The sequence below is a fragment of the Diachasma alloeum genome, unplaced genomic scaffold, assembly GCF_001412515.2.
Source record: "Diachasma alloeum isolate Michigan unplaced genomic scaffold, Dall2.0 Dall_scaffold_00179, whole genome shotgun sequence".
In the NCBI taxonomy this organism is placed as follows: Eukaryota; Metazoa; Arthropoda; class Insecta; order Hymenoptera; family Braconidae; genus Diachasma; species Diachasma alloeum.
In genome coordinates, this window is record NW_021680345.1 from 507706 (window position 1) to 524166 (window position 16461).

General features: G+C 36.8%; 4 protein-coding genes across 5 annotated transcripts in view; 2 read left to right on the plus strand and 2 right to left on the minus strand.

Annotated features, from left to right (window-relative positions):
• Positions 1 to 3855, plus strand: part of LOC107042991 (transcription factor p65) — a 7519-nt gene extending 3664 nt beyond the window's left edge. Inside the window, exons 3-4 of the mRNA XM_015264279.2 lie at positions 699 to 1500; positions 2729 to 3855. Coding sequence (XP_015119765.1) covers positions 699 to 1500; positions 2729 to 3024 — 1098 coding nt within the window. The 3' untranslated portion in view covers positions 3025 to 3855. The remainder of the gene's footprint in view (positions 1 to 698; positions 1501 to 2728) is intronic.
• A 686-nt stretch (positions 3856 to 4541) lies between these two features.
• On the minus strand, positions 4542 to 11259 carry LOC107043000 (acidic leucine-rich nuclear phosphoprotein 32 family member B). Of its 2 annotated transcripts, none has more exons than XM_015264291.2 (3): positions 10873 to 11259; positions 6634 to 6802; positions 4542 to 6533 (listed from the first exon to the last, which is right to left on the minus strand). In XM_015264291.2, exons 1-3 carry the CDS (start codon positions 10978 to 10980, stop codon positions 6466 to 6468), a joined length of 345 nt encoding a protein of 114 aa, XP_015119777.1. In that variant the 5' UTR covers positions 10981 to 11259; the 3' UTR covers positions 4542 to 6465. The 2 variants fall into 2 exon arrangements, with proteins under 2 accessions (XP_015119777.1, XP_015119785.1); XM_015264299.2 differs by lacking the exon at positions 10873 to 11259 and adding an exon at positions 7895 to 7987.
• A 1290-nt stretch (positions 11260 to 12549) lies between these two features.
• Positions 12550 to 15062, plus strand: LOC107040786 (60S ribosomal protein L44). The gene is made up of 4 exons (XM_015261021.1): positions 12550 to 12635; positions 13055 to 13228; positions 13744 to 13860; positions 14982 to 15062. The coding sequence occupies exons 1-4, from the start codon at positions 12633 to 12635 to the stop codon at positions 15000 to 15002; spliced, it is 315 nt and encodes a 104-aa protein (XP_015116507.1). The 5' UTR covers positions 12550 to 12632; the 3' UTR covers positions 15003 to 15062.
• On the minus strand, positions 14810 to 16430 carry LOC107040777 (WASH complex subunit 3). The gene is made up of 4 exons (XM_015261008.2): positions 16261 to 16430; positions 15968 to 16132; positions 15259 to 15569; positions 14810 to 15172 (listed from the first exon to the last, which is right to left on the minus strand). The coding sequence occupies exons 1-4, from the start codon at positions 16309 to 16311 to the stop codon at positions 15118 to 15120; spliced, it is 582 nt and encodes a 193-aa protein (XP_015116494.1). The 5' UTR covers positions 16312 to 16430; the 3' UTR covers positions 14810 to 15117.
• Positions 16431 to 16461: the final 31 nt, after the last annotated feature.

A 16461-nucleotide genomic window follows, 5' to 3' on the forward strand; every position in this document is an offset into this window, starting at 1 on the left:
ATATATATATATAGAGTTTTTTATAAATCTTCACAAAACCAATACGGGTTCAAGCCTTTTTAGTAGAAGCCCTCTGTTCGTTTCTTCATGTGTCATAACTCTTTTTCTTTTTTTAATTTCTACCCTGACCCCCATGAACTTTAATCTGATTCGTGTGACCCTTAGTCTGACCCTCGTGACCCTTATTCTGACCCTTGTGACACTTAATTGTGGGGTCTTAATTTCGAGTATCAAATTTTTATAATATGTCTCTATACTATAAAAATTGAAATCAACTGCCGGTGATCAAAATCTGGTGCTCGAAGTTAAGATTCCAAAATTAAAGGTCATGAGGATCAGAATAAGGGTTATGACGGTCAGAATAAGGATCGCGAGGGCCAGAATAAGGGTCACGAGGATCAGCTTAAGTGTCACCCTTATCAGAATAAGGGTCCAAATAAGGCCCACAAGGGTCACATGAAGGGTTATATGGATCAGATTAAGGGTCACAAGTGTCAAATTAAGGGCCCAAATAAGGGCAACAGGGGTCAGATTAAGGGTCTAAATCAGTGTGACATGGATCAGATTAAGGGTCTCAAGGGTCAGAATAAGGATCATGGGGGTCATATAGAGGTTGGCGAGCGGAGCGAGCAGGGGGCGGAGCCCCGTAACAGAGAAATAAATGACACATGATGATTTTGTGTTTTTTTCTCTTTCAGTCAGCAATCGCTCTTCTAACACCTCCCTATTATACTCAAGATGTGGATCATCCAGTAGACATTTTCGTGCAGCTTATAAAACCATCAACTAATGACTATGGTAAACCTATCTCTCTCCAACTTCTGCCCTCCCATTCGATGCTTAACAGTCTGACAGATGCAGATATTCAGTTTTCACTAAAAAGAAAGAGGAAAAACTTCAAAATCTTTGATTTATTGGAGCATCCAAACAAGGCTCCCTGTGGCTGCATACTGGCACCGATAATCAACCCTAGCTGTCCAATCCATAATCCACAAATTAGAAACTTCAACCAAGGAACAAGCACAATAAATCATGGACCAGGATATGAAAGTACATGGAATATTCCTGAAACAAGACCAAAACTGTTTTACTACAACGAGAACATCAATATTGAAGGAGCCATGTCTCTACCGAAGAAAGCAAAGTACTCGGTAGACTTTGCACCCTCAATGGCAGCTCGAATGCCTACCGCCTACAACGCAGTCCATAATACAACTTCAAATGTTCCTCAAATGACTCTAAGAGATTTTAACAATCCAACACCGTGTGAATTCCGAAACAGACCTGCAGTGGAACCGAGTTGTCAACCATTACCTTTATCTCACCAATCGCTATGCATGTATCAAAACCCTTTCCCTAGAAATACCACCCCTATTGTGGCAGATGTACCCGAAGTACCTTTCAACAACCTGAGAGATTGGCAGGTGCAAGGTGAACCGACGTTGCAACCCATAATCGTGAAATTGAGTGAACAGCAAATACCACCATCCAACAATTATGGTGAATCTTCATTCTCATTTACCAGGAAAAAGTACTATTTTATCCTTAAGGATATCCAAATATCTTTTACAGCTTGGTACAGATCACACTATAGGTTCAACCACTTTCAATCTTCAAATTTGTCAATTAAAGTGGGTGAAAAAAATTTGAAAAAAATCATGAATATTGAGCGTCATTCAAATTACATTTTGCATAGAATTATTATTTTTTTAAACAGTCGTTCATAAATAAATAATTGACATTATTTAAACTTTCGGAAACCTTATTTTTTTAGGCATGAAATCGATTTCTGGTAAAATTCTGAATATGAATTAATTTTTTACGATTCCGAACAAATGATTTTTACGGTGGAACATTGATTGTTTATAAATTATTTATAGAAAATACTCGTAATTTTCAAAAATTACACTTTTTAAATTATTTCGTCAATCTTCCTCCGAAAGTCAACTTTCAATTTTTTTTCAGATTTTTTAAATGTTTTTCAACTGGTCAGTATCGAGACTCAAATTCAGACCTGCAAAGTTCAAATTATAAAATCATTGTAAAATATCCGGAAACTCAAATGGGGCTCAAATGAAAAATCGGATGGTCGACTACAAAAGTAGAAAAGCATTTTACTGGAGAAAAAATAGCTAAAGTACTTGGACATCCTTAATGCATATGGGTATTTTCGTCAATTATGAGTATAGTTTTGTACCTTCAAAATTTTGATTTTGAGGCTTCTCATAAAGTTTTCATATTATTAAAAAGACCAAATTTTTTTATTAGTTTTGTTATATTCACAGCGGCAATTTTTTCGTAAGTTTTTTGTAGATTATAATAGGTATTAATGACGGAAATTTCCCGTTGTTTCGATTGAGTCTGGTTTCAATTAGCTCACTCTATCGGAAATGGCTTAAAATTACCAAAACAGTTGAAAAGTCGGCATTCTATTCGCTTCCCCCACCTTGATTGCAGATTTCTTTTTTTCCTAGTCAAAATGACTGTTTTCACGAAACATTAAAAAATCAAAGTGGATTCTCACTGTTCTATAAAATTCTTCGGAGTAAGTGCAATATAATTTTTTTTTAATTGAAAAAATTTGTGTTAGATTTTTGTAATGATAAGAAAATCATACGAGACCTCAATAGAATCAAATTTTTAAAGGTACAAAATCATACCGATAATTGGCGAATACACTCATATAGGATTTATTAATTTATTAACAATATATTTTCTTTCATTTTAGATTACAACTCGAGAGGTCAGATAGATATGAATCAAAACTTGTTGGACTTTGATATCGATGACAGAGTGAATCAACTCTCTGATTCTCTCACAAGTGGGCTCATGCTCAGCGAGGAAATAGATTTTGAAGAATTCGATAAATACGAAAAAAGTATTAATAACGGTATTGCTATGGGTGTGCACGGAGCCTATGAGGAGACTGATTACGCGGTCCAAGGAATTTTGAATGTTTCTCAGAATCAAAAATCCCAAAATTATTCGACTAATGCATGGACGTGGGATTCGAGAATGAATTAATTTAAACAGGCAAATGGTAAACTATAACTGTTTGATTTTTTTCCAACTTGTTGAATAGGAATTTTCTTCTGATAGTCATTGGTATCGAAAAAAATTCCTACACAAATCGTGAATTTTCTCCACTTTACGGGATGAATCCACAAACAAAAACATCAAAATGAATACATTTGATTTTACCATTTTACTACGAAATCAATATCGATATTACCTAAAAAAACTCGCTTGTCTTGGCCACTAAAACGATGTGATATTCCTTTACCATCAGTTTCATACTATCGTATTTATTGTTACAGTGTTTCTTTTGTTAATTTTTTTACTTGTAATATACAACTGGGATATTTGGAATAACCTGAGTGAGTCAAGATATTCTCAATTATACAGTTTATAAACTCTGAAAAAAGAAAACATGTTTTTCTCTTTCATTGCTGTTACATTATTACACATTACCCTGTTGCGAAGACTGTGATAAAAAATAATAAAAAACAAAAACGACGTGAGATAAAAACTAAAGTAAATCAATGGAATTAAAATAAATGATAAAACGACGTTTGATTTTTTTTTATTGTTTGTCAAAATGTATTTACTTAAAAATACAATCAAAGTTTCTCGTCAAATTCTGATGGAATGGGCAGAAATTGTTTCTGTGGTATATCTATTTTCAAAGATTCTTTGTTTTGAAATCGAGATGAGGTGATTATTGATCCTGTACAAAAAGTAATTGAACAAGATAGTTTTTCGTTTATGAACACACAAATCCAAACTCTTAGCCTAAAGATGTATATTCTGTCATCGATTAAGTTTTTATTTGAATGAATAAAAGTGTGTTGGAAATGGGTGCTCTTTGAAACAACCTTCGTATCTCCACAATTTTTTTTATATAACATAGGAAATAGGTATTTTCTTCAACTGTTCTTCATTGGGATTATTGACCAGGTGTATTCAAGACCATTTAGCATCGCAAATAGTGCTTTTGTGTGGCAGTATCATTATCAGTTTCATTATGTCAATCATCACTTCAGAATGTTGAAGGTACTGTCACGCACAACTGTTCATCCAATTCTTGAAAGCCCTTTCACGGTCTCGATCCATTATTCATTCAATTGAAAAATGTTTGTTATTGAAGTGAATCATTTGAGTATTCAATCGTGGATAGAATTTCATTAAATTGTATCATGGGTTGGTAATAGATTCGCTAGACCACATTGCATTCTAAATATTTAGTAATCCTATTCTTTCACTTCAAAAATAATCCTCATTTTTCGAAAATATTTGTACATATTGAAAACAGGTAAGAATCCCTTCAAATTACCAGACTCGTAGAGAAAAGACGAGTGGAGTGTTTAGTCATTTCTCAAATCATAAGAAGGGACAAATCATGATTTTTCACTGATGATGGAGGAAAAATTCGTAAACAATACTGTTATACTTCTAATATATCTCCGTTTTGCACCAGTCACTGAAACTTCTTCACTCATCAAGAGAAAAATGAAAATAAAAAGACAATAATAACGCAACAATGAGCTTGGAAGCAGAACAACCTCATTACATTATTTAATTAGAAACTTCTAATCACAAGGAAATTACATCATTCTGAGTTGTGAGAGGGGAGGAAAAAAAAAGTATCGTTATTCATCAATGACCACTAGTCCAGCATACTATCTTATAGTTTGAACATTCGAATTTTATTGAAAATGTACAATCGAAAGAGAATGAATTTTTCGTATTCCCGAGGTTAAGACACAATGATAAAAAATAAAAATCACTTTTGAGTTTGCAAAACATCGTGCACTGCACTTTAGTAGGGCTTGAGAATATAGCGCAATCCCTACTAATGCCCAGAGTCTAATTATTTCCCAATAATTAAGATTTAATTTTTCATGATTCATATTAGTTTTTGTTTTGTCGCAAATTTAAGTTCACATCATTAATTCGTTAATAATAAATTGTTTCCTTATTTGATAACTTTATACATGCTATGTATAATTATTATGCAATGGTTAAAGTCACACATGTAGTCATACACACCTGGCGAACATTGCTAATCGCAACGAGATGTTATTAAATAATGCAAGGCAGGAGGAAAGAAACAAAATTCATTAATCTGTCACTGAGAATTCGATAATCCATAAAGAAAAATTGTCTTTGCATAATTCACCTATACATCGAACAATTGAGCGGTGCTGTGCCTCGGGATCCATGATTATTCACTTTTGTATTACGTATTTACGCACCGCTATTTCAATTAATCTTTCATTCAACCCTTAAACTACAATTTCTATATTAATTTTTCACTTAAAATTCGTCTGCCAGACTCACACCTCTGCTACGACACTTTTTTTTTCTATTACACATTTAAATTAAATCGGCTTGTCGTTTTATTAGTTTTTTTCTTAATTTGCTCCAAATTGTTTCATTTCATTTTGTGTTTTTCCTTTTTTTCCTTTGAAATTAAAAACTCAGTCACGCGCACTATGTGAGAGACATTCGTCGATCTACAAACGCAATTTGATTTCAAAAATGTAAAAAAATCATCACCCCCACAAATGTCCATTTTACACTATTTAAATACAATAGAGCTTTTTCCTTATCATTTCTTAAATAAGTTTTTTTTTTATTTTTTTTTCGTTTTTTATTTATTTTTTTAGTCATTATAAAACTGTTCCGTGAAGAAAGCCAGATGGCGACAAATACCAAGGAGTTTGACAAATTAATTTACGTTCGAATGAAGAAATTAAACAGTAAAAAAAAAATTAAAAACGTTATACATATGTATACATATATATAATCGTCGTGATATTCGACGTAATGCTAAGATGTAGGTGCATTTTTTTTCTCTAATGGTGGAAAGCTCCAACATAATCAGGTTGTCACTGAATATTTCGAAGAGCATTCAAAGAATTCGCTTCATCAATTATTTTGGAGCAATTGAGACTTTATTGATCTTTGTCATTTTTTATTAAAAAAAAAAAGAATTTCTCGTCACAATATCAATGATTTTCAGAATCTGTATTTGGTGATGGCTAGAAGGGAGAGGGGGCCAGAATTGCAATGAGCCAAGGGTTATATTGTTGCAGGTGTGCTACAAGACTCGAGTCAGCCCGCTACAACTCTGGCATGAGTTGCATCATTGGATTCATTTTATTATGTACTCCTTCTAGTGTTTGTAATTATTATTTTTGTTTCAGCTATTGATTAGGAGGACTTGGGCGAAGGCGTCAATTTTTCCTTTATTTATTTCCTTTTTTTTCATAAATCGTTATTGTGTTTATTTACTTTATTCGCTAACCAACCGCTCAATATGAGAGTAAGTGTTTTTGCTTTTTGTGAAAAGATTGTCGGTGAAATTCGACGATGGCGCCATCTGCCTCCCCTTCTTACTTACTTAACATTTTTATTTTTTGTTTTGTTTTTTTTTTCACCAGTTTATTTGTTTTTTCTTCATTATGCGTCTTCCTCGTCGTCTTCTACTTCACCCTCCACTTCACCTTCAGCATCATCGTCTTCTTCTTCTGTGGAGAAAAATATATTTTAATTAATGATGATACTCCGCATGGAGTGATAACAAGCTGTTCGAATGGGATTGGCTGGATTTATTGATTTTCAACTCACCTTCACCATCATCGAGGTCCTCTTCACCCTCCACCTCGTCGTCACCTTCCTCTTCATCACCATCTACCTCCTCCTCTTCATCTTCAACGTCCTCATCAATCTCCTCCTCCTCAACATCTCCATCACCATTTTCCTCCTTCTTCTGTTTTTTCACGTCGTCAGTTTTATCCTAAAAATCAAAAACCTAATTAATAAACTGTTGAGTCGTGCTATATAAATGGCTCATGACTTAATATAGTGGAAATGGTGCTCACGGAAGTGGAAGGTGTCGTGAATCAGGTGCAGGTGAATGTTTTTCGGTCTTATTTTATCGCAGGCACAGTTAGAACATGTTAGATGGCAAATTCATGATTTTTCAATGGGAAAATTAGCATTGATTCATTCCAATCAACATTCAAACATGAGTTCATCTGTTAAATTGGAATGGAATCAGGTGGCATGCCATGCCATTCAATAATTATTTTCCAAACCGGGTGTATCTTGACACTCTGCCCCACCGGCCCTTCAATGAGAACAGAAAAAATTGTACCCATTGGCAGGTGTTTTATCCAAACCTGGCACAGCACAACGGTGGGGGATGATGCCTCGGCTCACATAAAAGTTTGTTTTGGGGGAGGTAAGCTCGAACAGGCGCGCGTGCCTGATGCAGCCGTGCCTCCGGAATGTCGGAAGTGGAAGGAAAAAAGAAGGTAGAAAATGTATCTTGACATTAGGTGTTTTTCCTTCCAACTTACAAATGCTTTCTCGGACCAGTTGACCGTTAAAATAAGCATTGAAGATTTAACAGAACACGTGAAAAGATACCGCTACAATTTGATACGGAGAATTGCTGAGCAACTTATGCAATTGATTTTTTTTTTTTTTTCAATTGTTAACTGAAAAAAGTGGCGTTAGACGCCAGTGTTGATACATTGGCGTGGAATACAGAATTTAATAATTCTCGAACAACACAACGATTACGTATCAACCAGTCACTAATCACAAGGTCTCGAAGAGATAACCTAACGTTTTCGAATTCATCTTACAGATTTGTTTTTCGCTCAGTGAGCATAAACTGCACGATTAATGAGCAAAGAAGCCTATAAAAATTGACTGTTAAAATTTGTCAAGCACTATTCTTGTCATCTATGAATCGGCATTGGGTTACGATTAGCTCGGTTATCTCAATTACATCAATCAACTACACAATATAATAATGCAGAATGAATTAATCAAATTGTTCAAATTCAAAAGCTGTTATTTAATCTAGAATACAACAAACCTTTTTATGGAAAATTAGGAAAAGAAATGAGAGCATCAATAGTATCATTGTGAACGATAATAGTGCGTGCAATCGAGGGGTTTTATGATATAATCGAACACGGCGAGCAAGTTCTAAAATTAAAGTCGAACCTCCTTCAACCCAACACCCGTTTGCTTCCCGCCGTTTATTCAAAAGTACGAAGGAAAAGGTAGAGGAATTCGATTATTTTCATCGAAAAGCATTAATAATCAACTAATTCTCTCATATCATTCACCACAAAATGCAAAATAAAGAGATATCCCAATGTTTATTCAATTATTGATGTAATTCAAGAGGTGAATGGATGAAGTGTTGATTACGGCGGAACAACGGCAGCACCGGCACGTTTGGATTTCAACCCGCTGATCTGTTATTTCAGTGGGTAAATCTGCAAACTGTATTATCCAACTGCTTTTCCATCAATTTCGGGAGGATGCCATGAGCTTCCTCCGTAAATTCTAATGACAATTCCTTTGCCACTAGAATTTCCACGACAATGAGAAAAACATGGAGCTGAACACGAATTCAATCAAATGATTATCTTGAATTCCATCACTTTTACTTTTGACCTCAAAGTAAATTTCAACCCATCACATATCCACCCCCAATATTTACCCTGACGAATAAAAGAGTGGAAAAAATGAGGTCACTAGTATGCTTCAATGCCCGAAATTTTCCTCTCATTGACGTAGCTTTTTTTCCATTTCCATCGTCAATGGGTTAATACGTGTCTGAGACAACCCGTCTCCCTCTCTCTTTTCCTTTTTAACCCATCGATCGTATGAAGTACGATTGAAGTAGCGCTGTGTTTCCGTATCATACAGTGCAAAAGAGGGAAAGAGGAATAGGTGGGTTTGGGTGGCACGCGTAGTTTCTCACACCGCTTCTAAAATATGGCTTTTCTGGCTTTGGTGGAGGAGAGACTATAACACATTGATGGTAGCTAAAGAGAGAAGCGCGCGCGTACAAGTGAAACGAGAAGCCGCGCCGGTTCCACGTGACGTACCTCGGCAAGGCAAAGATAAGTGGGGGAGGGGGGGGGGGGGGGGGGGGGGGGGGGGGGNAAAAAGCGAGACTGACTATAGTAGATACTATGGGTAAACGTCGACGCGTTAGTCAATTCCCTTGAAATTCCTCCGGGAAATTTCAATAGAATACAACTAATAATAATCTCTCCCTCTGATGATCATCTCAACAATCTCAAGCACATTGATTTTGACTATTTCTCCACAGATCTAGAGGTTTACAAAAATCAGTGGGAACAAGTGACGCGATGTTTTCTCGAAAGTTCGTAAAGTAGCAGGCCACACAAGAGAGGGAGGGAGAATGAAAGAGACACTAGTGAATACGAGAGAGGGAGAGAGAGATAATGTGGAGTAGACGGAGCAGGCAAGCGCGCGAAGCGCCGACATCATAATACATGGCGTTGCCGTTGGCCTGCTTGTAACGGGGAGGAGAAGGGGGGCTCCCGCCTGTCTCTCTCTCTCACTCTCTCTCTCTCTCTCTCTCTCTCTCTCTCTATTTCTCTCTCTTGCTACCTCTCTTTCGAGTACATGTTTGATGCTGTTTACCGAGAAAAATGAATAACAGAAGTGATGATAAACTATTTTGAATTTTGATAGAAGACAAAACGCCATTAAGACATTCGATTATTCTGGAGTAAAATATTTTGGTGCTAAATATTGATTCATAGAAGCAGCAGAGTCGCAACAATACAATGATAAATTACGTGCTTTCAAAGCAAATAACCGGGGAAATTGAAACCATCGGAAAATTTTTGGGGGAGTCGGCCATGATTGGGGGAACTGAGGTCCACTCGAGTGCCGGAAGGAAAATGCGCGGGAGATGCCAAAATACGGGCACCTCCTCCGATACAGTTCGAAGTATAATAATAATAGGGAACCGAGGGGGGAGGTGAAAAAATACATTTATGACAGCGATGCCACGAAAATGGCGGATTCGATCAGCGCGTCTGAAAACATGGTGGTATAAACGCCGATGAAGGTTTCTAAATGGTTCGGAAAAGATACGAAAAAAAAAATGAAATGGACGCTGTTTTGTTTCACATCGACACAAACAGCACTTTTAGGTGAGCACATGGCGGACAGTACGAGGACAGAGTGGAACAGAACGGAGACGGCGCTGTTGTTGCTCCAAAATAGAAAATTATGGTAAACGATTGTGATCTCACGCGTCGATTGATACAGTCCGGGGATATATATATTTTTCATTGATTAGAGTTATCTGGTTCTCGATAGATTCCGATTTGGGGGCTAATGAGAATGTGAGATTGGTAATTATAGACGAAAGCATTGTGACGATTGTAGAGAACGTATACCTCAGGGGTGATCAACCGAAGCCACGCGACGTTATTTCAATGGCGTCCACTTTGGCGTGTACGACGCATACACGCGTTTTGTCCGACATCTTTATTTTTACATTGGTCTATTTGTTTTTGGTTGGGTATCACTTGGGATGTGTTGAATCATGGAGAGGTTGTAAAAAAAATGAGATTTATGAGAATGTAGTGAGGTCAATGGTAAAATGGTGACTACCACGGAAAATGCCGGCCGGCGTTTGCACACTCGTTTATTCGTCGAGAGACACATGTCGGTTTACCCTTTTAATTCATTAAATCATAAATACTCCACGATGCTCTATGCTCAACACACTTTCAGCAGAATTGAATATTTTTCGCCAAGTATTTATCACCCACGCGAAGGAGGGAATCACAATAGAGAGGACGAATGAATGAGAATGTTAATGTCGAAAAATAAAATAGAGTTTATCGAATGGAGGTAAACCAACGTCACTGGGGCGTCCCAGTATTTTTCCCGCTTGAATCGGCGACAGATATTTTCCATTGGTCAATGTGAAAAACCCATAAAAATAGGAGAAATTGGATCTGTTTGAGTTGAGGATAACGATGGGATAATGAGTTGATTGCAAAAACTTACCTCAGCCGCCCTCTTGATCCCTTTCAGGTCGCACTTCGCGTCCCCGGACGCCTTGTCGTTTTCCGTCGCCTTCTCAACGGCAACCTCGTTGTTTTCCTTGGTACTCATTGTTGGTTTAGTTTTTAAATTAATATTAATTTGTGAGATTGAATTAAAGTGTGCGCTGATACACGACACGAGTACAGTGGTACTTGGGTTTAAGGTTTATTAATTTCAGCGCAGAAAACAACTCGAGTATTTTTTTTTAAGTATTGGTGTCGGCACGAAGCGCGTAAACGTGTAATATGGGCGCGTAAAGAGAGAACCTCGAGGTGAGTGAGTCAGAGAATACGGTGCGTCCTCGCGCGACGTCGGTTTCCGGCGAAATGCCCGAGAGAGCAGCGTCGTCAGGCGAAACCCAACCACCAGAGTGGTGGGGATGGGTGAGGGTAGGGGCGGTGAGAAGCGCGGACGAGTGTGTCGGCAGTGGGGGGAAGGGGAATAGGCACAGGGACCCGAGTGGGAGAATGAGTGAGCGAGGCTAAAAGGGATACTGAGAATTAATTGGTTGGAGTGAGATAGATGTGAATACGATGACGAGCCGACAAGAATGTTGGCTTGTCTCTTGATATCAAAAAGGTGATATCCCAATTTCTGGAGAATCGAGGTGGCCGTTTACTTTTTTATGATTTTAGGTTTCAGGGATGGAGATTAGTTTTTTAGAAAGTTTTTTTGTTCAGATTTTTAACAAATTGTTATGCACTCGACGCTTACGTGCGGTCGTCTCAACTTGGCTTTGTTCAAAAATGAAGATGGCGCGGGTTTGAAACTCGATAAATCGCTGATTGGCCAAATCAAATTGTCAAAGTTACTTGATTATTAGTTTATGGATGAAATTATTGTTGTAAAGTTTGATTGACCATTGATATGGAGATTAATTTGGGGGACAGCGAAGTGGTATGATTTATCGGTGAAATTAAAACGATTGATGGGTGAGGGGTTCGAGAGTTCGGGGCCGAAGTGGAATGTCCGGTTCGAGGCTATGGAATTGTCGCCTTTTGGATTCAAAATGCATTGGGGCAGGCTACATCGGCGCTGATTGTACTGATCATTCTTTTGACGGCCTATATCAAGTGGTCAATTTGTTTGAGATGAGGAATATTCTGTTCTGATTTTTTGGCTGGAAAATAGGGGCTTTTTGGATTTTTTGATTGGGCTTTGACTTTATTCTCACTGGAGATAATTTTACGAGGCATTTGTGGCGGTATAGGTGGCGTTGGGATCGATGGACGATTGAATATTACGATGGCCTTTCAAAAATAATACTCTAAGAATGCACTGGAATGTACACTTGTGATTGGCATTAGACGCAACCTTCGCCCTTTTACCGTTTCATAAATTATAGAGTCCTTGAGGAGTTTGGATGGAATTTAAAGTCATTTTTAGGGGCTGAATGCGAGCAATAACTGAATCCGGATTTTAAATTATGCATTGTAGCGGCATTAGCATGATAAACATCCCAAAAAAATCAAATCTCTGCCATTTCCAGAGTGATGAACATTTGCACGAAATGATGTTTCGGCTAGGAAAAATCGTCAACTATCAGGAATGACAGATTGAGGAGCTGTTACGCCTATCAATCAAAAGCAGAAAACGTGCGAAAATAATTCCGTAGCTAAGAAGTTGAGCGCCAGGTTATGTAGATGCGCATGCGCCCTTCAATGGCCACCGTACACCATCCGGTCTGGCTTGATCATTTCCTTTCCTTCTAAACATCCAAGATGGTAGGTGAATCGTGGATTTTTCAATTCCGGGTTTTCATCCATATTTATCAACATCATCGTTAATATTATCACAGTTATAATTGCGAATGTTTGATGAGCGTTTAACGGGCGCTCTTATTGTGCTAATATTTTTCTACTGGTTTGAACTTCACGCTTTCACTGACATAACCTGCGCACATAACCTATCATAATTATGTGGTCCAAATTGTTTATTTAGAACATTCTCCGCCGATATATTGAAGACTTATTTAGATATTAATTAGATAGTGAAGATTAAAGTAGACAACGGAAAAATAGCTGAGTGAAATTGATCTGTGATGTATTAATTAATTTTTTGGAAAAATTATTCTGTATTTTGTTGAAGATGATGACAGAAAGTTATTGAACGTCAATGATAACGTTGGTTTGTTTAATTACAGGTGAATGTGCCTAAACAGAGACGCACCTTCTGCAAGAAGTGCAAGGTCCACAAGCCCCACAAAGTTACTCAGTACAAGAAGAGTAAAGAGAGGCATGCTTCACAGGGTCGTAGACGTTATGACCGTAAACAACAGGGATTTGGTGGACAGACTAAGCCTATTTTCAGGAAGAAGGTATGTAGGGTGAACAGAGGCCAATTGCTGGACGGTTAAAGGAAATTCGAGTGTCGTGATAGGATCTAAAATAATAGAATCACTTAAATGGGGATATGATGGGTTCCATATCTTCAAGAATGTTCTAATTAGCCGACAAAAATTATTTGAAGTGAAAATCACAAAACAAAGAATAATGAAATTGAGAAAAAGTTGAATGCAGTCGAAACCTCTAATTTCTGGACGACTGGGCCATTTTTTAAAAAATTTATTAAATGTCCATCAATAGAAAAAATAATTGATCACATGATTATACACGAGGAATATTATTGAAAGGTGAAATAGTCAGTACAATTTTCATTTTATTCATATTCAATGCAAGTTGGAATCGTCCAGAAACTAACCCCCATCCAGAAATTGACCTGTTTGCTCTAGTCATTTTATAGATTTCCTATCTACACAAAAAAAATTTCATTTCTCCCTGGTTTTTTTCGAAGAACATGATGGATTATTGATTTTTATGCATCATTTTTTAGGCTAAGACTACCAAGAAAATTGTGCTGAGGATGGAGTGCACCGAATGCAAATACAGGAAACAAATCCCTCTGAAGCGTTGCAAACACTTCGAGCTTGGAGGTGACAAAAAGAGGAAGGTTAGTATGAATTCGATAGTGAAGTGAAAATCGTGACAAATGAGATGCCCCACATCTTGTTGAATATATGCAATTCCTTCCGTAATGAGTGATTTTAGAAAACAAAAAATAATAATTGAAGAGGTAACCGACTCCTTGTGTCTGTGGGATTTTCACTTGTTTTCTTTTATAATTGTTGATTTTTATGAATGGAAAAATTTCAGGCACAATCTAGTTTTGAAGAGGCTGATTTTTTTGTATTAAAAAAATTAACAATTATGAACACTCGGACCATTCTAAAATTCCACACGTGCAAGGGAGTTTGTTACCACTTGAGGCACTTCCTCAGTTATTTATGGATGGTGAACATTTCGAAACGTGCCATGGACTCATTTGGATCATGTGCACATTCAAAAACAATTTTGTAATTTCAATCTTTTGTCCATGCCATGTTTGAAATATGAATAGTCGAAAAAAAAAATTGAATGTTTGACAATGGATATCTCAAAAATGGCGTGAACAAAATCCATGAATTTTTGGTAATGATTTTTTAACATACACAATAATATGTAATCCAAACTTTCTGTCTGTAGCACATTGCAAAATTTCGAATAATTCAGACTTGTGAAGGTTTAATTTGTTTTCTATAATTCGATAAAAACAAAAATCAAATCTCGCAGTTTACGGAGTTGTTTTTTTAAATTGCACTTGAATTATACATGTTCACTTGTACAGAATGGCTTCAACAGTTACGAGTTTGAGTCGTGCAATGTAAAATTCAGATTGCACAATCTGTAATTAAGTTGGTAGATTTAAATTGGGTATAATTCAACACGTATATCGTGTAATTAGAATTTGGGGATTACAATTATGTAAACAAGGTTTTGACGCAAATTAGCAAGGGTTTAAAAAATAGAGGGGCTCTTTTGGGTGTAATATATCACTCTGTCAAGAAAATGCTCTTTCGGTGCGAGAGTATGTCGAAAAGAAATGTCAAGAGACATCAATACATAATATAAATACATGATTCAGCACAGTGGTATATTTGGCTTGTCACGCTCTACATCACTACAAAATAGTTTTATTTCATAAACATTCCTATAAAACTCACTCCAAAATGTTTTTTTTTCTTCATTTTACAGGGTCAGATGATCCAGTTCTAAGCTGATATCTTGGATATACATTGTATTAAAAAAATCAATAAATTCTCAAGAATTTATAAACACCTGTTTATTATTTATTAATTTCATTGAGTAAAAAAATACACAAACGATTGATTTATTCGTCTTGACGTGCGTCTGGAGCAGCTTTGGGTATTTGTCGTTGGGCATCACTAAAAGGTAAAATGTTCGATTAATTCTGGATTTCGATATGCCTCCATGCAAATAAATGAATTAAACAAATGGAAATAAATTGTACTCGAGGAGAGATGGATCGAGGCCTTCCTGGGTCATTTTTTGTTTCACAGCTGGCTTCGGAACTCCGATGTTGACCATTTTGAAGTATTTTTCATAGAGTGGGTGTTTGCTAATTGGTTGAAGCTCCGGAGATTGCACTTCTGGTTCCGGTTGTACTTTTATTTCTTCGATGGTTTTGTCTAGCTCATCGATGTCCACTGGCACGTCTTGTTTCTCTGGCTCTATCTGTAGTTTATTGTCAGTCTCAACATTCTTAGGATCACAGGCGGTTCTTTCGAGGGGGGTGGAATCTAGTCCAGGGATTGATGCAAGCTGAAAGGAAAAAAATGAATGACTAGAAAATAAAGATTTTCGGAAATTCGATTTCTTTCATGTTCGAGGGTAATTCTATAATTTTGGAGACTGGTGAGGGAGCTTTTGGAACCAATATATCTGATGATTAATAAAAGTTAGTTGCAGGAGCTTCGACCTAGTTAGTTAAGGTATGCTGCGATGATGATCAAAGACTTTATAAATGGTTAGATCTCACCATTCTACTCGGCCGGGTTTTGAACTCGGAACCTTTCGCACGTGAGGCAACAAACTTACCCACTGCGCCAAGCCGCCGGACAATAACAAGTTATTATTATTATTATTGCAAAAAATATTGGGTGTCCGTGTTACCCCACTATGCGTTTCAATTTCCCTCTGAAAAAACGAAAATTACTTACTCGAGATTCAAGAATTACCAGAGAAGCCTCTACCCTCTGCAGTTTATTTTCAAATTCAAAAAGTCGTTCTTCGCAATTTAACGCGAATTTATTCAAAAATGATACTGTATTGACTACAAAATGATTTATAAATGATACAGTGCGTTTCTGGTGAATTGGTGGGACCTGCCAAAAGAAAAATGCATGGATTAATGAGGGCAATTGTAGCGATAGAGATTTCCGATCAATCAGCTTTGATTAAAGTTGATATACAAATAAATTTGACGATTATTTAGTGAATTTTCAATTGATACCTTTGTATAATCTACAGTAGGCTCTACTATCGGAATACGACTATCGTTCATGATGACTGTTTCCTCTCATTCCCCTTTAGGGAATTCGGAATTCTATCAAATATCTTAAAAATGTAAAAACAATCCAATAATCATCGAGAACTGTTTTCACTTTCCATAGCACCTGCTGTCAACAGTAATGAAAAAGAGGAGTATAATCGA

What these genes read in the sequence shown, in the direction of transcription:
- LOC107043000 (XM_015264291.2), bottom strand. Translation starts at nt 10,980, where the DNA reads ATGAGTACCAAGGAAAACAACGAGGTTGCCGTTGAGAAGGCGACGGAA. An exon ending in GGATCAAGAGGGCGGCTGAG is followed by an intron (nt 6,803 to 10,872) that starts GTAAGTTTTTGC and finishes TTTGATTTTTAG; the next exon opens with GATAAAACTGACGACGTGAA. An exon ending in GGACCTCGATGATGGTGAAG is followed by an intron (nt 6,534 to 6,633) that starts GTGAGTTGAAAA and finishes TTTTCTCCACAG; the next exon opens with AAGAAGAAGACGATGATGCT.
- LOC107040786 (XM_015261021.1), top strand. An exon ending in AGCCTATTTTCAGGAAGAAG is followed by an intron (nt 13,229 to 13,743) that starts GTATGTAGGGTG and finishes ATCATTTTTTAG; the next exon opens with GCTAAGACTACCAAGAAAAT. An exon ending in GAGGTGACAAAAAGAGGAAG is followed by an intron (nt 13,861 to 14,981) that starts GTTAGTATGAAT and finishes TTCATTTTACAG; the next exon opens with GGTCAGATGATCCAGTTCTA.
- LOC107040777 (XM_015261008.2), bottom strand. Translation starts at nt 16,311, where the DNA reads ATGAACGATAGTCGTATTCCGATAGTAGAGCCTACTGTAGATTATACA. An exon ending in CTACTGTAGATTATACAAAG is followed by an intron (nt 16,133 to 16,260) that starts GTATCAATTGAA and finishes TTCTTTTGGCAG; the next exon opens with GTCCCACCAATTCACCAGAA. An exon ending in CTCGATCCATCTCTCCTCGA is followed by an intron (nt 15,173 to 15,258) that starts GTACAATTTATT and finishes TTTACCTTTTAG; the next exon opens with TGATGCCCAACGACAAATAC.